The sequence below is a fragment of the Macaca mulatta genome, chromosome 9 (genome assembly GCF_049350105.2).
Source record: "Macaca mulatta isolate MMU2019108-1 chromosome 9, T2T-MMU8v2.0, whole genome shotgun sequence".
Taxonomy (NCBI): domain Eukaryota; kingdom Metazoa; phylum Chordata; class Mammalia; order Primates; family Cercopithecidae; genus Macaca; species Macaca mulatta.
The window spans coordinates 24,064,725-24,089,220 of NC_133414.1; the positions used below are offsets into that span (position 1 = coordinate 24,064,725).

General features: G+C 40.4%; 1 protein-coding gene across 8 annotated transcripts in view; it reads right to left on the reverse strand.

Annotated features, from left to right (window-relative positions):
• PIP4K2A (phosphatidylinositol-5-phosphate 4-kinase type 2 alpha) overlaps positions 1–24,496 on the reverse strand; it is a 177,150-nt gene that overhangs the window by 71,459 nt on the left and 81,195 nt on the right. For 7 of the 8 annotated variants that reach the window (XM_015146609.3, XM_015146607.3, XM_077945960.1 and 4 more), the window contains exon 2: positions 284–381. In XM_015146609.3, coding sequence (XP_015002095.1) covers positions 284–381 — 98 coding nt within the window. Of the gene's footprint in view, positions 1–283; positions 382–7,145; positions 7,203–24,496 lie in introns of those variants that run through there. The other variant, XM_077945962.1, reaches the window with a different exon arrangement.

Consider the following 24,496-nt stretch of genomic DNA (forward strand, 5'->3'; position numbering starts at 1 on the left):
TCCAAGCAATTTACAGCTTGAAAAATTTGAATTATAATGAGAATATCACTTTCAACGTATAAGATATTCATAGAGAACAATATGCCATATGGCAAAGGATATTATCCCAGAGAGCCTGCTGTTGCTTCTCTAAAAATGACAGATGGTTATGTTTATCACAGGATTAACTTCATCAGCAAAACTTTACTCCCACCCATTGAAAAATTATGTGATTACAGAAATTCACAAAACTTGTACTCCTAGCAGCCATGCTAGTCTTATGAAAGGTCATACTTGCACTTACTTGTTAAAAAGGTGATTGTCCACCTTTATTTTTGAATAGGCTTTGAAGTCATCTGGCATCAACATAACAGGGATTTGAACATGGCTCAGTTCATTGATCTAGAAAAATATAAAATAAATAGCATGGGTTATTACTATCCAGGTGAGGAGGACTTGACTTGAATGTGTACCTTGGGGAAAAAAAACATGGTGGACACAGGAAGTTCTCTTCCCACCCACCCACCCATCCTCCTTCCCTCTGCCATCATAATCTCTCTTCCTGCCTTCCTTATTCCCACTTCTTGCGTCTGTCTGATGCTGGGTCCATGGCGGCCATCGGATGGCAGTGGTGAAGGAGATTCAATCCTCATGCCGCCTGTCCCTGCTTCTTGCCCATCCACTCTCCCTACCTTCCCTCCAGAAACTCATCCCCAAGCCCCTTTGGTCACATGTCCAGGACAACTTCCCTCTGTAAAGAAAATGTAACCTGAGAAAGAAAGCTTTTAAATTTTTCATGTAAATATTTGTTGGATTAATGGACATGATTTATATATTGAACTCCAAGAACAACACTCATCTGTGTGCTCTTTACTTCCCTTACAGGAACTAAGTTTAAAAATAAAGACTGGGGTGGGGCATGAATTAACCAAAAGAAGAACCTCCATTCAGGGAAGGAGGAAGACATGTGGCCCCAGGACTGCAAGAGAAGGAGGTGGGTTGGACATGAGTCAAGAACAAAAGCAAAGATGTGCTTCCAAAGGACAAAGGGTAAGATCAAGTTCCAGTGAATGACAGGGATGGCTTTGGACACATGATTTTGAAAAACCTTAACTTTCTCTTGGTTAACTATTTTTGCATGTTGACTTTCCTTGTTGCTAGCAATAAAAACCATGTCAAAGATTTATGCTTCCAGTAGGATAGAAGGCAGGCTCGCTGAAGGATTCTCAGTTACAAAAACAAGCAAACAACAAAAGAATGAGCTGCTTGATAGAGCAGAGGTTTTTTTTTTGTTTTTTGAAATCACATTGCTGGGTTCACAGACAGTAGAGGGAATCTCCAAGAGACCTTTCTTCCCCTAAAGTGAGTTTAACCCACATGGAGTGTGGGGACCATTAAGCAAGCCTGAAAGGAGGGACTCCCTGAGGATAACTGCCAGTTTCAACACTTATTTGGGCCAAAGGAAAGCTGGGAGCTCAACCAAAGGCTTCAACATTAACCTGAGATCCTTGAAGGAAGCCTTTGAAAGTGGCCCCAACACCTGGCAGAAGTAAATGCAAATGATCTCTGGAGGAGAGCACCCCCTGCCAGGCCACCAGGCTTCCCACAGATGGAGATCAATCAAACATGAGCTCACAGAGATAGCAACGACTGATTAATATTCTCAAGACTTTAGTTACTAAGATGATCAGATAGATAATTTTTTAAGCCAAACAAAAGATGATTATATTTGAAAAAATAATGATGATTCAGATTTTTCCACAACTAACGACAGTTATAAATCTGTAGATACAGTTGGGCACAGTGACTCATATATGTAATCCCAACAATTTGGGAGGCTGAGGCAGGCGGACTGCTTGAGCCCAGGATTTTGAGACCAGCTAGACTTTGTCTCTAAAAAATAAAAAAAATAACAAAAATTAGCTGGGCGTGGGGGTGTGCAACTGTAGTCCCAGCTACTTGCGGGGGTGAGGAAGGAAGATCACTTGAATCCAGGATTTCGAGGCTGCAGTGAGCAGTGATTGTACCACTGCACTCCAGCCTGGGTGACAGAGTGGAGCCATGTCTGTTAAATAAAAAACAAAAAAAAGCAGACTATTCAAAGCAATATATAAGTAAGAATATTCAAAGCACAACTAGATATGCTGTAGTTAAACTAAAGAAGGCCAAATGCAAAAAGAAAGGAATGGTGGCCAGAGAGCAAAGGCAAACACAACAGAGGAATGATAGTGACAGCTGACAGCTAGCTTCTCAAACCCACTGAAAGAAAACAGGAATCTAACATCATATAGCTTCTCCAGTTCACTTTCCCCAAGCATCTTATGATACTAAGTCATTTCCAGAGTATATCTGTGAAAAATTAAAGTTTATATATCTTTATGCTATCAGAGGAATATCAAAGTTTGAAAAATAACAGAAAAAGAAAATCATAATGGAAATCCAAGTCCTGTGATAACAAACACAATGCGAATGAAGCTGGATGCCAACTCAATCAGCACTTCGATATGTTGTGGAACAAGAGAAAGCAAAACCCAACATGGAGGTGGGACCGGACACTGATTATTTAAATGCACGTGATGCATTCAGCGGATCCTCCAAAGCTTTGATGCCTCTTGAGGCTGCTTAAATCAGTATCGCTTAACAGAGTCTTCTCAGAAAGGAAGCAGGAAACCAGAAACTTTCTGCATCCTTTTGCTTTTTGGTACCTGCTCTGGAACATGTTTTGTGGAGAAAATACGAAAACTTCAGTCAACATGGAATGAGTAAACTGAGAATTTTCCTTATTGATTTTCCTTCCCCACCCATCCTCGCGTCAGCACAACCTTTAAGAGTCCACTCAGTGCTGGGCACAGCTCGGACACCAGTCTTTGCCCTCTTGGGGCTTATGGTCCAGAGGGGCAGACACATTAACTGAAGAACTGCCCCAAGTGTAGAACTCCAACAATGACAGAGTCAGGAGGGAGAAGCACATCGGACCATAAGCAAGTATGGAAAAGGCCCAGGCCAGGTGGGGGAGGCATGCGAGGCTTCCCTAGGGAGCAACGGCTCGTGGAGAAAGGAGAGGGCAGGTGGACAGGGCTTCCAGGAAGAAGGCGAGTCCTGGAGACGAGGGGGCACTGTTAATGGGCAAACAGTACAGAAACAGACAAGGCGCATGGCATGAAAGGGATGAAGAGCATGCTCAGGAGCACCGGGAAGTGGCTACTGTAGAATTGCACCACACAGAGGACAGCAGCTCAGCAGAGGGCGGCGGAGGCAGCACAGATGAAGGAAGCAGACACTCCAGCATGCTCAAGTGCTGAAATCTGCGGGGCTTGATGACAGACTAGAAATGTAGGGAAAGATGGAGGGAGTGCTGCATGCATGCCGGGGTAGCTGGTGAGTCCACTGACTGGCACAATGCATTTTAAGAGAAGAGTTCAGTTTTGAGCTTGTTAAATTTCATGCGCTCTTGGGACATCTAAGTGTCAATGTCAGGTAGGCCGTGGACAGGTGGGTCTGAAGTTCCCAGGGGCAGCAGGGGCAGGAGATAAAAATGTGTGTATCCGTGCATCAGACATTAGCTCCCCAGAGGAGTGGATGAGGTAACCTGGGGAGGGGACGGCATGAGAGGGAGGAGGGCGGAGAAGCAGTCTTCAAGAACAGGAACGTTTCACAGCCTGGAGAAGAGGATGAGAAAGGGGAAAACTGCTACTGAGGCAGGAAGTGAAAAAGCACAGGGCCACCCAATGGGAGTGAAGGGAAAAGGGGGATCAAACATGCTATGGGATGAATATGACACTTTTGAGAAGGCAGGGACTGGGAAATGTCAGCCAGATTGAACAGCACGGGAGGTCCTTGGCAACCCTGGCAGAATTGTTTCGGTGGAGTGTAGCAATGGAACCCAGACTGAGCTAAGCTGAGGTAAGGAAATGCCGGCACTGCACATGGCTATTTCTAAGGAGCCTGGCACGGAAGGACAGGAGCGAGATGAAGAGGGATGGGGGACAGAGGGAGGACCTGAGAGAGAAGGGACATTCAGTAGCACTTCTCAAGAAGGTGGGAGGGGATGGGATCCAAGCATGCAGGAAGGAGAGGCTCTGAGGAGGGAAGCAACTTTCCTATTTACAGGAGGGAAAAGAGACAGGTGTCATGGCGAGGTGGCAGAACTGACAGAGGGAAGACACAGGGCTCCCATCCACTGGCTCCTATTTTCTCTGGGAAGTAGGGCCATGGACACCTGCTGAGAGTGAGAGGCAGGCTGAGGACTTCAAAGGTTAAAGAGAACACAGGGAGCTTAAAAAAGGGACTGAAGAATGTGGATGGACAAGTTTAAAGAGAGACAGCAGGCTGGGCTTCCAGGCAGAACTGAGCATCATCCACAGTTTGTGATGGTTCACATACAGGAACAGAGCGAACTTGTGGAGTGACATTCCTCATTCTGGCAGAGCTCGACCCCAGGGTGCCGGTGCAGAGACAGGGGATGACAGGGGTCCTTCCGGATGGAGGTGTTTGCTGGTTGAGTGTGACATAAAGGGGAAAGGAGTTCCAGGACGATCACTTGGAAACAGAAAGTCAGTACAAAACAAGATCGCTGATCGTAAGGAGTTTTCTACTGTAGTCGATGGAGCAGGACCTTCACCATGTAGTAAAATACCAAGCAGCACAGAAGAAATGCTGAACCCAGACAACAAGTGCCACAGAAGCACAGAGCAGGAGCCCGTGCTCACAGGTGTGGGTGATGGGCTTCTTGGAAGGAGTGCAGCCCTACATGGCCCTTGAGGGACGGAGAGTTCTGACTACTGTGTCATTTAAATGTCAGAGAAACACAAACCTTTAGCTATTCCCCATCTTCCAAAACCAGACTACCCCAAGAGGTAGAGAATATTTGGTCCTCATTATCAAAGAAGACAAGAAATGAGACAAGAAGAAAAATCAAAGATAGTTACACTTATACCTTGGTTTACGTGGAATCATAAGATGCTGAAATTAAAAGAGAATTTCGGAGATCATATAGTCTAACCTCTCATTTTGCAGATTGTAGTATGTCCTGGCAGAGCAGTATCTATACCTTCATAATTGAGTAGTGGGGCAGGATACTGAGTTAGATCTGACAGCTACTTTATGGCTGCTTTATCTTTCTTCCAGGTGGCCTTTCATTCTTTACACTTGCGTAACATTACTTTTGGCCTTATTTCCCCTCCAGATTCCCCCCAAAAAACTTCTTGGTCAGGTAGGTGGTAGCTAGATTTAATGACTTGTAAACAAACACTTCACAAAACAGAGGATCTACTACTTAAAAGAGAAGCTTTTAATTAGTAAACTAGTTTTTCAATAGTGTACCCATAAGCCCCTATATTATTTTTTATACAGCACGTTTTACTTTGTTGTATATGAGGCTTAGTGATCATTCATCAGTTTTACTGAAATGGATTACTTGCAGAGCTGCTTAATAACTGAAAAGACACTTAACTTCCTGAAAAACTCTCTCCTTTAGCTGGTTACTTTGCTCTTACCCAAACTAAAATATATTGCTTATCTCCAGTTCAAATTCAAATTCTGGTGCAAATGCAGGTCATGGCAATGAGCTCTCAGTTTGAAGAAGGCTGAGTTAATCCTATTTGTTAACTTCAATATTTTATATAGGGCTCTGGGCTGTAAACTTTCAGACTTTAAAATAAAGATTATTGGGTTTTAAAGTCTCCAGTTTCACAAAACTTTAAATTATTAGTTTGGCATTCTACCTAGACCAACCATTCTATATGATCTACCCTAAAATTGATAACTAACAGTGGTTTATCATCATTATTTTACACTTATTATCAGGATTTTTTTAAAAGATAGGGTTGCCCAGGCTGGAGTGCAGGGGCATGATCATGGCCAACTGCAGTCTTGAGCTCCCACGCTCAAACGGTCCTCCGGCCTCAGTCCTCTGAGAGCTGGGACTACAGGCGTACACCACCATGCATGGCTAATTAAAAAAATTTTTTTGTGGTGACAAGGTCTTGCTATGTTGCCTGGGCTGGTCCCAAATTCCTGGGCTCAACAGATCCTCTTGCCTCAGCCTCTCACAGTGTTGGAATCACAGGCATGAACCACCGTATCTGTCCTTTCATCAATATTTTTTAAACAAAGAATTGACACTTTTCTAAGATACTTACATTGGGAACACACACACACACACACACACACACACAGTTCTATCTATATGTTACATAATATTCATAAAGGAAACAAAAAGATTTGTGTTAACCATTACTATTTTGAAGGAAAGAATCATACACCCTTTATAGGAATAAGCATACACTGTGAAATCCAAACAGTTTTTAATTCATGAAGATGAAAGTGATTTTTGAGTTTATTAAAATTTTCTTAGGTTAGCTGAACAAAGTGAAAGCACCCGTTATACTATCACATAGAGGCCACATTTAAGGTTCCTTCGGGTTGCAAATATTCAATAAAATTCTCACAGCAAAAGAGCAATATCACTTTATCCTTGTGAAATACTTAATGGTTGTCAATCCGCTTTGGCAAACACAGGATAGTTCTTTGTGCTGCCGGCCACACTTGCAGGCCTGTAAAACAAGTGTATTAGAAATTCCCCACCCCACACAGAGCGGCTGGAGGCTGGGGCCCCAGGCGTCCTGGGAGGGACTTCTTGTTCCTGTTTATGCCGTGCCAGTCACCCCCAAATCGCAGGTGTGGGTCTGCACTGCCTTGTTGCTCGGCCTTTGGGCAGCAAAGCTGCCCATGCTGGGGCTCCACAGATGACATAAAAATAAAGCAGCTTTGTTGTCCACATCAATAGAAACAGGGTCAAAGGGGGTGGAGAGGGCTGGTGCAGAGCGCCAAAATGTCCCTGATTATGGTATGACTCAAGAGTGGGGGCAGGGGTGAGGGCAGAGGGGGAGCTGGCATGTGGCAAGGGGAGGGAGGAAGCCGAGGAGAGCTCCTCAGTCTTGGCTCAGCTTTGCCCTAACTCACTGCCATAGTTGGCACTAACCTTATGGTTCATGCTAGGGGCACACGTGCCAAGATCCACGTGAGGCACTCCAGACACAGTATCTTACCTGATCTTTACAACCCAAGGGGGTAGAGGTGCTATTATCATGCCCATTATACAGATAAGGAAATTGAGGCTTAGTGAGATTAGAAAAGGTCCAAGCTATTAAACAGTAGAGCTGTACCTGGAACTCAGCCCAATCTTAAATCTTCTTCTGCCAACATAACTCACACGAGTTACCTGGAATATAAAATTTAGGGAGCTGGATTGGCTGAGCCCAAGATACTTTCAAATTCCTAACAGCCTGTGAGATAAGATTCCCAGCAACTTCATAAGATATCTGCCTGAAATTTAAGTCTTCATTGTGTTAAAAAAACTTCTAAAAGACTCCTTATTTAAAAAAAAAATAATAATTAAGTACATGTTTAGGATAGATGATGAAATACACAGTTAACTAAATATGTACCATGGGCTACTACAATTATAACAGCTGTGGTTTCAATAGCACAGTGGAAATCTGGAAAGAACTGTGTAACTGAAAAGTTGTCATCTAACATTTCTTGTCATTTTAAAAAAGGGAAAATACTCCTCAAAGCTCCATTAAATCTTAATCAATCATACACTGTATCCTTGAAGGATGTAAAATCTATTTCTAAGGCAATTATTTATTAAAGCCAATTGTCTCAGTTTCCTTCATGAAAAATAAAATTAACACAAAACACAGTAACATTTATGTGGGCCTTTCCTTTTAAATTACCATACAGCCCAACTCAGAAAAGGTACCTCAATTCCTCTCCTGAGCAAGGCATTGAAATTTACATCACATGGAAGTTCCCTCCAACACTGCGAAACACAGGTTTGTTTTTTTGCGTGAGATTGGCTGACTGCAATGAGCATCACTCCTGTAGATGTAAGGCTAAATTCACGCTGGCAGGAAAAGAGAGGTTGCAATTAAGCTGCAGAAACGGGAATGCTAAATTGCTACTGGACAAGGAATAAATAAGTGAGACCCAGCTGATAGCAGTTCTGAAATTAAGGCATAGAAAGGTGTCCCCACAAAGCCATCTCACAGTGTGACATTTAAAAAATAAACCTCACTAATTTATATCATTTTTAAGTCAAGCAAAGAATATGCTCATAAATTCTGAGAGGCATTATTAATGACACTTAATTAATTCAGATATATTCACCCTAAACACTATGTTCTCAGACTAATACATAATTAGTAATTGGTTTTCATTCAGCCAAGAATACGCAAAAAGAACCAAAAAAGCCTCTCACATGTAGAGGAGACACTGAGATACTTAATCTGATTATAATGAAGACAATTCCCTACAAATTATGACATATTGAGATGAAACAGGAAGCACCCCTCGTGTGGAGCCCCTGTCGGGTATAAAGGCTGGCAGAGGTGGCAGGGGGCCTGGAGGGGGAACTATTTCATGGCAGCATGAGCACTGGGGGAGACAGGAGATGTTCAGTGGTGTAGGAATTATCTTGAAAGGCCCGTGCATCCCTTCTCAAAAATCTCAAGACACAGATTGAAAAAGGGCTCACTTTATCTCCCAAAATACGTTTCTACCACTGAAATGTGAGGGCCTACTTTAAAACATAATTCAATAATAAAAGTAACCAGAGCGAGGTAAGCACAAAGCGTTCAAGATCAGTGAGGGCCCAGCAGTAAGAAGTGTAATGCATAACTTGATATGATTATTCTGGATACTATTTTAACTTTAATTAATTTCATAGGGAAATCAAACAATAAATATGTCATACCAGATTCCCTAGACTTTGCAAGTGTTGCAATTGCTTCTGGCTTCTACAAATGGATGCTCGCTAGCTTCATGACCTAAAATGTGATACGAGTTCACCACTACAGATAAAAACCTCTCCTCTCTTTCCCCACATCCCTTCCTATCAGTATCTGAAAATAGATACTTTCCACTTACCGGACTCATCCTAAGCAAACAAAATTCCTTTGTGACTCTGTGGCTGATAAAGCACATAAGGATTCCTTCCACCAAACAAATGACTTTGAACAATTTCTGCCCTGAGGTTCATTCGCTTTAAGAAGTGAATGAACAGAGAACTAAAATTAGGACTATTAGGAGATAAGAGTTGAGGGTATCCAGAGCTACTGAAGTAACTCATGGCTGGAAGTTCTAACTGTTATGTCCCTGTCCGGCAAACAGAAGGGCCCTGCAGTTGTGATTAGAACTTTCGCTTGTTCTCCACAAAGGTATAAAAAATGACCTCAGGTGCACTGCTAAGAAAATATTTTCCATAACGTCACCTAGAAAAGGCCATCACGTTGCACAATCCCCTCCACACCATGCTCTTCTCCAGAGCTATCTGCGCACAATTTATTTCTAGAGAGGTGCAGAGGGCTTGGTTGGGAGCTGAGACGCAGAGACATTACAGCTTCGATTTTAGAACCATGCTCATGAACACAGCAGTAGGCTGCCTGGCTGGCACAGAATTACCCACATTAGGTGCAATACCTACGACCCCTCCTTCAGAATACTTGGAAGTTGCGTCCAATTTGTTTGAAAAATGGGGAAACTACCACTATTTATACACCAAAGTTCGTATTTTTGATGTGTATTGGTAGCAACCAGAACATACTTAGCACAAAGACCATCATGAAGGCATCATTTTTTCTTACTTTTTTCTAAGTGTCTTCTTGGGAGGATGAGGGATTACCTAAACATTTTTATCTGATTTTCACTATCGGATATTCATGTGTAGTTGTTAATTTTGTACTAGGGGAAAAAATCACCAACTTGAGCACCAGCTCTCATTTGGAAATAATTTTTATAATATTACAATGAATATAGGTTGAAACAATTAAGAACTTTAAAAAAATGAAGTTCTAATATGATTCAGGCATGTAGCCCACACTTGGAATGCTGTGGCTCTCATTACAACTTGCCCTGCAAACCAAATAGCAATTTGAAAGCTCTGAGGTTTCAGAGGGACAGGCAGGGCAAATTAGTATCAGTTACAGAGGTAGGAAAAACCATGCAGCTGAAAATGTCTGGGAAATGTACTTTTATTTGTCTTGAGGCAAGAGGTCAATTTTCTACAGCTGCTTCATCAATATTCATTTTCTTTTACTTTTTTTTTTTGAGACAAAGTCTCACTCTGTTGCCCAGGCTGGAGTGCAATGGTGCGATCTCAGCTCACTGTAACCTCCCCCTCCTGGGTTCAAGCAATTCTCCTCTCTCAGCCTCCCGAGTAGCTGAGACTACAGGTGGGTGCCACCATGTGCGGCTAGTTTTTGTATTTTTAGTAGAGATGGGGTTTCACCATGTTGGTCAGGCTCTCGAACTCCTGACCTCAGGTGATCCACCCGCCTTGGCCTCACAAAGTGCTGGAATTACAGGCACGAGCCAACACGCCCAGCCAATACTCATTTTCTAAGACCATTTTTTAAAAGTTGATGTTTCTTTATCTCCAGATAAGACAAAAATCAAAGGTCCAAGTATATTTTAATTAAAACTTTCTTCTGAAATCTGAGTTACCTTCCAATATCTACAAAATAAATGTTTTTTTTTTTGACAAGCCAAATAAAGTTGTTCTGATGTGAAAGCTGAGTAGGAATGAGAATAAAAGCACAAAGGTCCTCCTTTCCAGGGTCCATAAACTCAAAAGCCTAAATGAATTCACTTCAGCAGATTTTTCTGTTGAACAAGAATCATTAAGTCAGTCTTTTGATTAATGGCTACTTGACTAAAATTAAAATGTCATCAGAAATATTTAAACTCTTGCTTAGAATCTTACTTTAATTTATAACATAGACACAAACTCTCCCATCTGTCAACTTGGTATCTGCAAGCTCAATCAGACTCTTATGGACATCCTTGCTGGCTGGCCCACTGTCAACTTCACACAAAAGAATGTAGTCATGTTAAAATTCTACCTCCCATGAACCATAGAATCTGACATAAAACTACTGAGTTCAGGCCAAAAATTTATAATCTAGTACAGAGGTAATACGGCTTTTAAAAAAATTCAAACAAAGACATTGCCAATGAAAACAAGAGCTTACAACGTGGTCCATTCAAAAGGGCCCCAGGCTCAGGGAGTCAGGAGACCTCTGACTGAGCCCTGGTCAGCCACGTCACCACCCTCTGGCCTTGAGCAGAGTGCCCCAGCACTCTTGATCTTGCTTTATACTTTAAAAAACGAGTTTGAGGAGAGATCACAAGTGATGTGTGCTTTGGCCCAGATAGTGATTTAGAAAATGCTTGAATTAATTACCAATCTTTTCAGACTTGAGAACATTTACATTCAAATTTGGATTTCTGGCTTCTTTTAAAAATGGGAAGATCTGGCACCCGGCCCGTCATCATTCATCTGGTGCTGAGTAGCTATGGGGATGCACCCTCTAGTTGGGCACAGTTCCTGCCACTCCCTGGAGTCTCCTGCCTGGATGACTTGGCCCATTCCAGGGCTTTAGCCACCATAGGGCTCTGGTGCCTGCAATTGGGAGACATTCCCACAAATTCAGATGAATCACAAAACAACTTTCCAGAGATCCACTTAATTCCTGGAAGACACAGACAACCTCTTCAAATGTTTTGTTCAGGTAGATGTGGCAGTGCAGGGACAAAGGTTGGAAAAGAAGCCACAGCTCCAATATTCTAATCAAAGGCATTGCAGGTTCCTGGTCTTCCTTTGAAACTGACACAGGGACAGGGAAGAGATGCTAAATGAAGCTAATATGCCTGCAGTTGCCTGTAACCATGTCTTCAGCCATGTAAAGTAAGCATCACCATTGATGCCCGGAAAAGACGGGATAAGACAGACAAGAGCCACATGCAGATGACATCATTTAAATCTCTGGACCCAGGAGATCTTGAGGCCAGCCTAACCCCACATCCTTTCCAGAGACAGAAACCAATCAATCCCCTAAGCTAGTGGAAGGTAAATTTCTGCCACTTGCAATTGAAGACACTCAGATACTTAATGAATGTCAAATAAGAACTTCACTCATCCAAATGGCACGACCACTAGCAATTACACAGCACTCGAAGACACTGATCTTGAAAGTTTCAAATAAACATTTTCCTTTTAGTCAGATATTTAATATGCTAAAACAATTTAATACTTCCTGTTATCTTTCTGCCCATTCATCCTGGGATAAGGATGTTCTAAAACTAGAGTTCCCCAAGTGAGCTGTGAAGGCAAAGCTTCCAGAAGGTGCTGGACGATGCCAAGCTGGCAAGAAGCCCTAAATCTCATGCCCCTTTGGAAGCAGGGTCTGGCTAGCCATGGAGAAGATGGGGAGGAGTTCGTGTATGTAATACAGGTGTCCCTGGGTGCCCCAGATAACCACATCTGCTGAAAAAGTAAGCAATGAGTGACAGCCATGCATTTAGAAAAATCAATCACTGAAACACATCATTAATAAAACCTGTAAGACAATGGAGAAGGGGATGACATGTACAGTTCAGCATTTCACACTGAGATGTGTTCAGCAGACTTCATGGTTGCGAACTACGTTAAGATTCCAGAAGGAAGCAATGAAATCCTAATTCTGTTAGACCAGAACTTGTGTTTTTCTTTCCATGACCAGAACAGAGGGGCCGCCTGCTTTCGTGCCCAGCATCCATCCTGAAGGAACAATGAGAGGAAGGGTACAATGCTGCCGTGTACACTGCTTTCCCGGATTCCCATATTAAGAGATGACCTGACCATGCATTTTTATCTCTTTTCCTTCCAGAGGCTCTGCTAAGATGACAGTAAAGGAAGTTAGAGATTGGGGGAAAAACAAAACCACCACCAACAAACATGACAAGAACACTGGAGAGCAGACAATAGAAAAGGAGAAATGTCAAAGAATTTTTGAAAGACAGAAGAGAAGTAGAGGATTGTTAGCAGACAGAAGAGGAGAGAAAGTTGCTACCTCTGTGCCAGTGGCCACTTGATGCCGTGTGCTCCCAGATGCTGAGGGGCTCCACAGCTGGGGTTCAGGTGGCAGACGGATGGTGCGCTCCCTGTTGCTGACCACACCATCCCATCGCATGGAAGGCACAGGACTGACTCCTCAGAGACCCCAGCCCAAGAGGCTTCGGGCATGGGAAACCCATCTCACACAGGGCTGGGCTGGGTGTCACGGAGCATGGGAGGAGCCAGTGACCATCTGTGCTCTGAGGCCTGGGCCCTCTGCCGCTGTCCCCTGCTCTGCTGCAATCACACCTGTGGCCTGGGTCACTCCCCGTGGGGACACTGGAGGATACCCATTCTGGTGGAAAGGCCCCAGAAATATTAATAATTCCACCAGTGGGCGGCAGCACAAAGGCTGTCCTCTTCCCCACTATGAGTGGACAGGCACCGTCGCTCCACATACCCAGGACAGGCCGTCTGTCTTCCAGCACCTTGTTCTAAAACCTGAATGGACAGCAACAAACGACCGGACATGGGAGGAAAGCCTTTAGCATGAAGGAGACTAAAACAAATCTATAATTTTTTTCAATGCTATTTAACATCATGCAATACTAAATCACCAAATTTAGTACTTCACAAAGTACTAAAAATAACTTAGTCATAGTAAAGTAATGCTATTATTTTACCAAAAAAACTATGCATTATTTCAAAAAAAAGAAGGATGAGGGGAGAAAAGAGGTGGTGTGAGACAGCCAGCATCATCTGCCATGGCAGAAGCTCAATAGAAAATGCCTAACATGACAAATTCATAAACAATAGCACAAGCATATTACCTAGCAAACACCGGGGCAAATAATTATGTATAGCTGTGTAAACCAACATGGAACGTTCTCTAAGAAATAGTGCGGAGTGAGAAAAGCAAGATAGAGATGTGTTTAATGTGCTACCACTGACTTTTTTTTTTAAAAAAGTTACACATTCATGTGTTTGCACAAAGATCGAGTTTGGGTGTCTGCAGTGAGGGGTGAAGCTCACCTGTAATGGTGAGCCTCTGTACTGTTTAAATTCTGGATCACAAGTTATTTTCATGGTAATGATGGAGAGAAAAACCAAAGTGCTCACGAAGCATTTAACTCAGGAGCAGACCACAGCTCTAAGGCAAGGGTCGCAAGGGTCTTCCACAAGGGCAGTGTGCTCCCCAGGGAGAAGACAGCACAACTTCTCTATGTACTGTATACTAAAAGGCTGCCTTTACAAAGCTTGTTTGATGAATGCCCTCCTCAGTCCGATGTGAGCGTCATGAGCTGTATACTGGAAGGGAGGTACCCCGCGGAACAGTAGGAGCTTAGAGGTTGGCAGTTGGCAGGGGACATCCATGCATTGCTCAGGTCAAATGCACTGCAACTGACTGTAGGTTATATGTGCCCAGGTAAGTGGATTTACAGATCATACCATCTGGCTTTAACTAAGCGAAATCAACCCTCACAAAACAGGCAAGTGCTTAAAAGGATGCCTGAAAAACAACCACATGGGCTGAAGCTAATGTTAAACACACAAGGACCAATTAACAAGAAGCCACGTGGCAGGCCTAAGACTGAGCCCTGAGCTCCCAGGGTTCTCACTATCAGTCACATGATGAGGTCAAAGCACCGATGATTTCATTAGATATGACAAGAATAGTTCATAACAATTAAAATGACTGGGAAGACCTCATTTAAAATGTGGACTTCCATTCATTTTTGTTCATGATAAAGCTTCCCTAAGTGTACACTGTGCCTAGAGACACCAGCTAATGATACTACAGAGCTATCAAAATGGGCAAGTCATGTAAAATCTAAGCACTCAGGACCTGAAGACAAACAATTCTAGTTTATTTCACTATGTTTAACATTGTGCAGTACTACACTACAAATTGAGTACTTCGCAAAATTTTGCTAATTTAATGATTAACATGTAGAAGCTTCTTCCTGGGTTCCTTTGCTAGCAAAAGACTAAAAACCACATATTACTGGAGAAGCACTTGCTATTTCTACCAAGGCAAAAGTGGCTTAAAGCATGTAAAAACCAATATGGCATCAAATTTGAATGAATTCCTTTGTCAGCAAATACTGTTGGCAGAGGCACAGAAATACCAGTCAATATTTGAAGACTCAGGATTAGAATAAATTACACAGCCTACGAAGTTTGCTTTAGAATTGCATCAAAGTAAAGATGATTCTAACATTTCTCTGCTTCGGGTATTTGCTAACTTATTTCCTGTATTCAAAGAACTACTATGTGTGGTTGAGAGGGAAGAATAACATAAGCACTTTAAAAAAGTTGTGGAATTTAGGAGATGAGTCATGCACTTTTCCCTTACAAAACATGTGTCCCAAATTCATGGACCTTTGCAGGGGTCAAAGGTGCTTCTCAGTAGTATGTTACCTATCAGGGGGAAAAAAATCAGCACACTTTACGCTTCCTTTCAAAGTAAAGGTGAGACTCAACATTAACTGCTTTTCAAGAGAAACCAAAGGCTTGAGAGTTTTATACAAACAGATGTTTGGAAATATTTCCACTGTTTTGTTATCTTTTTGCCAAAAACAACGAAACTGTGTCACCTATGAAAACTTTTATATCAGCACACTTAGGAACTTGAAAATAGAATATTCTAGTGTATTAGAAATCTTACCAGAGAGTTTCAAACCCATTTGTTAATGGCTTTTGAATCTATTTGTTAAGCGTTTAAAAATACAGTAACCTTCCAATAAGTTTCAGAATAAAATTTTACCATCTGAAAGTCAACTAAAAACCTTTGTGTATCTGGTGGGATGTGTTGAGAAAAGGAGGGTAATAATTTCGTATGACTTAGTAAAAATGGCCAGTGATATAATTCTTCCATTTGTATTTACAAATCTTTGTGGGGTGTATTTTTCAGAAATGAAAGCCATTAAAACAGATAATCAAAATATGCTAAACTTAGAGCTAGGCTTTAAAAAAATCACAATTAAAAGAACATTTTCAGAAAATTCAAAAATTAGTTTTACTGCTTTCATGAAAAAATTAATCTCTAACGGAGAGCAAAAGATTTTTTGTACTGTTAAAATTACTGAAAATATTTAATCTTACCTTTTTCAGTTCTTAAATATGGATTAAAATGTATAGAACATTAATACTTATATATGAATATAATGTATACATCACAATACATGTTATTAGTATGCCCTGATTTCACATACACACAGCTATGTGATCCAAAAAAATCTGGAGTCTATTGTTCTAAGGGAGATGTTTTCAAAATAACCTATCTTTATGCATCTATTACCCCAGGGATGGGGAAACAGGATGTTTGGCGGTGGACTTTGGCATTAAAAAAACAAAACAGTCCCCAGATATTTGTGATACAATTCTTTCCTCTTCTACATGCTCCTGGCATTTAGTTGGCACTGCTGAGAAAGAAAGTGACCCTCTTATACTCAGGCTGGCCAGAGGCAGGAGGCAGGGCCACGACACAGCATTCGCGCTTAGCCACAGCAACATCATGTTTTAAACACTGTCAAAAAACCTTTCACATAGACGTGGTTTTCGCAATACTGAAATAAGATTATTCTCACTGAACAGAAGAGAAATAAAGTTAAATAACTCAGCAGGGAGGGGAAATGCCCTTTCTTATCTCTTGGGTTATAAGAAGAAAAGTCAGATTCAGACTTCTGATAAAGGCTTGTGCTTACACCAATGTCATCTACACACTGGACTCCAGAGTCCTTTCTAGCTGGACTCCAGAATCCTTTCTAGCTGGACTCTAGAGTCTTGAAGTGGGTGCCACATGGACAGAGATGACATTATAGCCATCCTGCGTGGTCCCACTGATTCTCTTTCCATGGCCTGGTGGGAGGCTGCATTCCAGGAGCCTGCAAAAACTATGAAGTTGGGAATATAAATCAGATGATTGCATGGGATACTCAGCATTTTTTATATATAAATCCCAATCTTCTATGTTAATGTCTCCTACCCAAATTTCTAAAATATATTCTGCTTAAAAAAAAGAGTAACTTGCTTTTGAGTTCAGAGCTTTTCTCATATACTGAATTAATCATGTTTTCCTAGTGAGTTATAGTCTTTAGCCTAAGAGACTATTTCTAAAAATGCATGTTTTTAAAAAAATAAAAGCCAAAAGGCAACTCAAGTTTTGTCTAAAGAAATAATTGTTTAGCAAATAATATTTCAAAGCTATTGTATTCAGAACAAGAGGATATTGTTTATAAGACATACCACACTACATTTCTTACATAATTTTCTTTTGTGCCTCAAAATGTTTCTGAAAATTGAGGAGAATAAGGACGAGCTACCCAGTATAGCAAGTTGCTACAAAGATTTTTTACTTTAGATTTTAGCAAACCCATACTTCCATCATCACATTGAAGTGTAGAAAATCACTTCCCAGTATAGATATAAATTTACTTCATATTTTAATGCAAAGTATAAGGGTGTGGTTTATAAAACAACCATTAGCTCAATTTCTTTTTCATAGCTGGAAACAGGATATTTTCATCTATATTTAGATGTATACTCACAAAAAATACTTAAGAACTCTACAAATAACAAAAATAACAAGTACTATCTTTTAACCTAGTAAAAAACAACTGTCACGGTTTCATGATTCATTTTCAAAAATATGTCATGCCAATTAATATGTATCTCCTACCCACAAATACTCCTATTCACAAACTGTCAAGAGAACAAAAATGCTACTAGTTGTTTTCATTACTTTAGGAAAAAGGGCATTTGCCATCACATGAGTTTTGCATAAATAATTCTCTCTTCTCCCCATCTCCTCCCACGCATTCTATGTATTCCATCAACTATAAAAATAGATGAACAAAATAAACCGGAGAATTAGATGTCAGAGAATCCTAATTCCTAATTAGATCAATTAACATTAATTTTCATTCTCCATATGCTATGAACATGAATCAAGCATGCAATCTACCCAGATTTAATCCAGGCAGTTCTCACTACATTTTAAACCTGAAAACCTCTAAAAATTCTTCTGAATCATTTGAGGCTAATAGTATTCATCAAGATAAAATGCAGACTGTGAGTATTTAACTCTCACATCTCTCCCACCAAACCACCCATCATCACAAACATATTCCTAGGAACAACATAGATTGCCCTAAGAGGTCTCTCAAAGGTTATTAGGTGAATAATGCAGATCTTAAATAGCATATTCGTTTCTTTAATATTTTCTCACAAATATCTCTTTTACATAAACTCTAATACACTGCCTTTCCCTGCTCATCAAGAATGCGAAATCTAAGAAATACTGAAAATACACCTGCATTGTTTAACCAAAAGCTAGTATGTTAAAAAAAAAAAAAAAGAATAAGGAAAGCTGCTTGCTGCGGCTTTGTACAAACCTGCTGGGATATATGACACGTTGTGCTTTCATTGCTGGCATCTCACTATACGAGGGCTTTGCCTGTGTGCAAGGCCTTTTACTGTCAAATTTAAGAATCCCCATGATATTATTTGAGGACTCTAGTAATTTCTTATGTAAAGACAGTCTAGGGAGAATCTAAGAATATAAGCATTAGCTGTCATAACAGAATAAAACACAATTTTTCCCAATGAGAGAAAAGTTGGCCTATGGCTGTCATTATTCCCTACAATATTACAGCTACCTTAAGGGTGGGGACTAGATACATTCATTTTTCCACACTTGGTCCATTCCCAGGAACCAACTACAAGAAATAGTTGTTGACCAAATTTTAAACTCATTCCTTGGCTTATAAACTTTTAAAGTGACTTTACTATTATATCTAGCAAAGAAAAATCCTGATATTCATATTGATCTCTCAGAAACCCAAAAGCTACAATGCCAATGATTAAGTTTCTGTTTACCAAGTTACCAAAGTTCAGACCAATTAAACACAAGATGACTTACTAAAAGATGATTTTACTGGCACAAAATAAATGCAATAAAATATTCTCCACAGACTAATCCCACCAGCTGAACAATTTTTGAAGAAGTTGTTTTTGTAAATGTGCACAGCATCTCAAACTTAAAAAATGTTCATATCCATTATTTAAGTCCTTTTTATAACATGAATCTTGGTCATTATAAAAAGTCTCAAAAATCACAGAAAAAATGGTACCCTAAATGCTTTAAAGTGTTGCTGTATACTCAGGAAATAGTAACTGTCGACAAAGAGTCAAACTCTGTAATTTGAAGAAGTTTATTGTGAGACACATATGAGTGACCAATGGCTCATGACAGAGCCTTCAGGAAATCTTAAGAACATGTGCCCAAGGCGGTTGGGGCACAGCCTAATTTCACACATTTTAGGGAGACATGAGGCATCAACCAGAGACATTAAGATTCACATTGGTTTGATCTGGTAGAGCAGGACATCTTGAAGCAAGGGAGGGCAGGCCTTCCAGGTCATAGGTAGATTTAAAACTTTTCCGATTGGCAATTGGTTGAAAGAGTTATTCCATAGAAAGGAATGTCTGGGTTAGGATAAGGGGTTTTGGAAACCAAGGTTACATCATGCAGATGAAGCCTTCAGGTAGCAAGCTTCAGAAAGAATAGATTGTAAATGCTTCTTATCAGACTTAAAATCTGTGTTGAGGTTAATGCTGGTTGGCTTTTCCTGAATTCCAAAAGGGAAAATGGTAGAATGAGGCATGTCCAACCCCCTCTTCCATCATGGCCTGAACACGTTTTTCAGGTTAACTGTGGAATGCCCTTGGCCTACAGGAGGGGTCCGTTCAGACGGTTTGGGGACCTTAGAATTTTGTTTTTGGTTTACATAACTCTCTATACTAAAAAAATGCAAAACAACAATTTTCTCTCCTATTTCCATATGATTTGTTGACAGCCCATCAAACAGAACAATTTACTAGAAACTTAATAATGCTTAAGGATTATTAAACTTTAATATACAAATACTTTTAAATTCACTGCCTCTAAACATACTATTGAGACCTTAAAAATGACAGGATAGCTATTAAAAGCATGCTTCATTTAATATTTCACTTATATGTGGTTAAAGGTCCACCATACTTGCATTCTTTTCAAAAATGTGGAAGCCTAAAGCTCTCACTAGACCTATGATTATTCTAAGACAACTGCAGTCATACCTCGAGTCACACTGCAATTGGCAGAAGATGCCAGAACGGAATGACAATTTTTATTTCTAGGAAAGCAATCTATGCTAATTATAAAATAAGTCGTCCTTTTTAAAGAAAATAAAGTTCTGTATTATAATTTAAAAAACAAGAGTGACTTTAAAGTAATATACAAACAAGACTGAAGATAAATTTAAAATACAAATAATGACCTACACTAAAAGTAAAATTCCAGGTGGTTTACTATTTCCACTGAGGAGGTAGGGCTAACCCCATCAGAACTTTAGGAAATCTCATTTTCCTGATTTGTTGACTAGCTAAATCAGTTTCACTAGTTTTCTCTTACCCTTTTCAACGCTCTAGAGGAAATGTATTTCCTGTTCCAACCAAAGACTACCCAGTCTTTGCTACAGTTTTTGTTTTTATTATCCCATGTACATACATGTGATAATAAGTGTTCAATTCCAAAGAGGGAGTGAGCAGGGGAGTCCTCCTTTCTATGCCTTTCAAAACAAGATTAAGAAAAAAAAATATTTTACTTTCACTAGATGACAAAAGGAAGCAGTATTAGATGTTCTCCAAAAATGTCTTCAGTTGACTGGACTAGCTACAATATGCTCTCTGTATTTCTTAAGCAGTTTCCATCTGACTCCAAAAGCACACCCAAGGCCAGGCGAAATAGCTCATGCTTATAATCCCAGCATGCTGGGAAGGCCAAGGAGGGAAGATGCTTAAGGTCAGGAGTTTTAAGACCAGCCTGTGCAACATAGGGAGACCTCATGATTACCAAAAAAAAAAAAAAAAAAAAAAAAAAAAAAGCCAGATTTGGTGGCATGGAAAAACAAAAACAAAAAAAGCCAGATTTGGTAGCATGGACCTGTAGTCCCAGTTATTTGGAAGGCTGGGGTTTCGTATCAAACAGCCTTTTGTTTGATATGAAGCTGGTAATGATACCATGCCATTTCCTCCACCTAATTTCAATAATGACTTACACTGTTCCTGATGATCACCCTAACAGTTTAATCATGTGGTTTACATTTTTTTCCTCTAGCCCTATGGCACAGAACACTAAAAGTGAGAGTTCTGACCGTGTTTCTTATATATTGTGATGTTTTAAAGATTATTTCAAGTGCTCTGCTTTGTAGCTATTCAGAATATAAGCAGCCACTTAGATGTTAAAATACAGAATTACTAGATGACTGTTAAAAAATATGACTAGAAGGAATCATCTTTCTTATATACGAAACGGGGATTATTACAATGAAAACTGCTTTCCCTTGTAGATATGAATCCACCAAGTCAGCAGGTTCTAGAACTGCTGTATTTATCTGTGTTACAGCAGTGACCCAACTGTTCCGTTTTTAGACATTAGCAAATATATGATTATCAGCAAAACTTCAGAATGAGCCACAAAGGGTAACAAACTCAAAAACAGCAACAGCGAAATTAATATTCTGTTAAGTTTTGGTTTCAAAATCCCCAACAGTCCTCTAAAGCTGGGACAGGATATGCAGATTACAGGGATGACTCACCATCTATCAATTATTACAACATACTTGGGTTCTGAGTCCTCTCACCTTCCACTGTCATCCAACCTAATTAAGTCAGCAGACTCAGGCAAGGTTTGACACATCACATCAACTCTCTTATTCTTCTTACAAAAGTAAATATTAATGGACAGGAGCATGGAAACAGGGACAAGACGGTAGGTAGGAACTAAAAGGACAGCTTCTCGAGATCAGGAGCCAAGTCACGTACCCTGACCAGAAAGCAGCACAACAGGCCACACACAGTACACTAACATACCATAGGATACGACGTTCAGTTTTACTTTGTATTGATGGTCAATACAGAGTTTCTTTGCTTTAGCAATAATCCCTCTTCCAAATATTTTTTTAATAACCTTTTTGTAAATAGTGATAATAATAGATTATAATTGTCATGGGCTCAATGTTTTTGTCTCCTCTAAATTCCTATGTTGGAGCCCTAACCTCAAGTGTGACTCTGTTTGGCGATGGGGCCCTTAGGAGGTATTTAAGGTTAAATCAGGTCATCAGGGTGGGCCCTGATATGATGGAATTAATGTCCTTTGAAGTACAGACACCAGAGAGCTCACTGCCCCCATCCCCAGCCCAGGCCCACCATGTGAGGACAGGGGCAGAAGGCAGTCATCTGCAGGCCAGAAAGAGACCCCTCACCAGAAACTGAACCCTGCCAGAACCCTGATCCTGAACTTTCCAGTTTCCAGAACTGGGAGATAATAAGTATCTGTTATTTAAGCCATCCAACTGATGGCATTTTGGTAGTGGGTCTGAGCAGACTAATACAGTAGCCATAGAATAAGAATCTATGAGTTCATGTTCTATGGAAGAATAGGAAACCCTTCCTTATAGTACAATTTCAACTATGTAGAAAGAATAATGAAAATAAAAAGTCAGCAATTTGCAAATACCACAGTAATAACTGTTACACATTAAGAATCAGCAATAAATATTCAATTTGGTGAGCAAAAGTATGGTGAGAAACAGGATATTTACACAATCTCTAAGTATCTCCCACAACATACTTAAAAACAAAGGGAAACAACAGTGACTTAACAGTGGAGAGAGCTGACATTGACATCACCATAACCAACTGACTAGAGTCAACAGCTTCAGTGATGAGATCAGTGGGCATCACGCGCCTTCTGATACATGCACTGAGATGGACGCAACACTAACGCTCTGGTATTCTTGTGAAAACTGCATAATGAATGCAATCATTAGGAAGCAAGCTCTCATTGACAGCCATTCTACAAAACAACCAGTCTTCATGAAAAGTGTAAAGGTCATGATAGACAAAGACAGGAAATAGTCCAGAAGAAAGGAGACTAAGACATGACAACCAAATGCATCATGTGATCAGGGACCAGAAAGAAAACAAAAGTGGAACAAGTGCGGAAATGTAAATAAGAGCTTTCTATTATCATGCAGTCATTTTGTATCAGTGTTAGTTTCCTCATATTCATAACTGTACTATTTGTTATATAAGATGTTAACATCCAGGTGAAGGCCATTTGGGAGTTCTTCGTATTATTTTTGCAACATTTTTATATGACCAAAATTGTTTCAAAATGAAAATAAAAACAAACATTAAAATGGTAGTTTTAGTATAGTATGTACAACATTGTTGCTCTCCCTAATAATCTGCACCATCCTTACTGAAGTTGACAAGTTGGTGTTAGCTCAGTTTGTCGTTTTTATGCCACATAATGCATCTTACATACAATTAATTGGAATATTTCTCCCACACCCCACTGGTAAAAGCAAAGTCATCTGCTCTATTCCATGTGCAAGAAGCATGACCTCCGGTGGAGGTCACCAGGTACACTCATATACCTGGCACCTAGTTCAATGCCCCCTCACTGTTATTTTTTTTATTTTACTCCATGACCTGCTGAACCAGCTCAGAATCTCTAGAGGTTATTTTGAAAGAAAAATTATGGGGAAAAAAGGTAGGGGGAAATAGGACATAAAATATTCTTGACTGTCTTACATTATCAAATTTGATGGATAATTTCCAATCAAAAGAAAAAAAATGTTTTACTTGTGGAAAGCAGTTGAGTTTTATACTTTGTTCTGTATTCTTTGGTTTTCTATTTGTATGGCCCCTTTTCATTCTCAACATTCATCATTTCAAAAAATGGCCCATAACAACACATCACTAAGGCTAACATTTATTTAAGGCTTAGTATACATCGGGCATCTGCTAATCCCCTTAACAGCCTCCCATGTAATCATCTTAACCCTGTGAAATGGGCACAACTATTACACAGCCCCCTCTTTACAGCAGGAAAACAGGGGCTGAATTAAGTGATGGCTGAAGGTCATGGAGACCTCTGCATGGCGCAGGGGATTCAGATCTGGGCAACACAGCTCCAGAACCTGGGCTCTTGGCCATGGCTCTCGAAGGCCTCTTGTTTTATAAACACATACATAAATGAAAGGGACATAAATTTTTAAAAGAAAAAGAAAAACCTGCTCAACTACTTAAAGTAGCCGGAGGGAAAGCTGCTTACGGGGTAGATGGGAGCTAGATTAAACAAACACACAGCCTCTCTGTAGAACACACTCACTTTCTGTAAATCTATGCGATCATCTGCTTTTTTATTTTACCCACTCACCTACAGTAAAAACACCTTCATGGAAAAAAAAAATCCCAGCTTTGTCCCAGCTACCAGTAAAGAGAGGTAAAAAATATAATTATCTTCATCATTCAGGATAGGCTGGAACTTTGGGGTGCTCCTTGGAGCCAGGAGCAAAGGGTGCAGGCAGGGGAGGGGACCTTGGGGCAAGAAACCCAGGTCAAAGGGATTGGAGACATGGCGGGTGCTGAGTCCTTCTCACCTGGACCGTCATTCCTTCTTGCCACACCCAGAGCTGTCTGCAGTATGTTCCAAAAATGCTTCACATAGCTGGTCACCAAGGAAACAATAAATGCTAAACACTCGTGTGTTTTGTTTTCTCAGATCTTTGCCCCAGTATGGAGGCA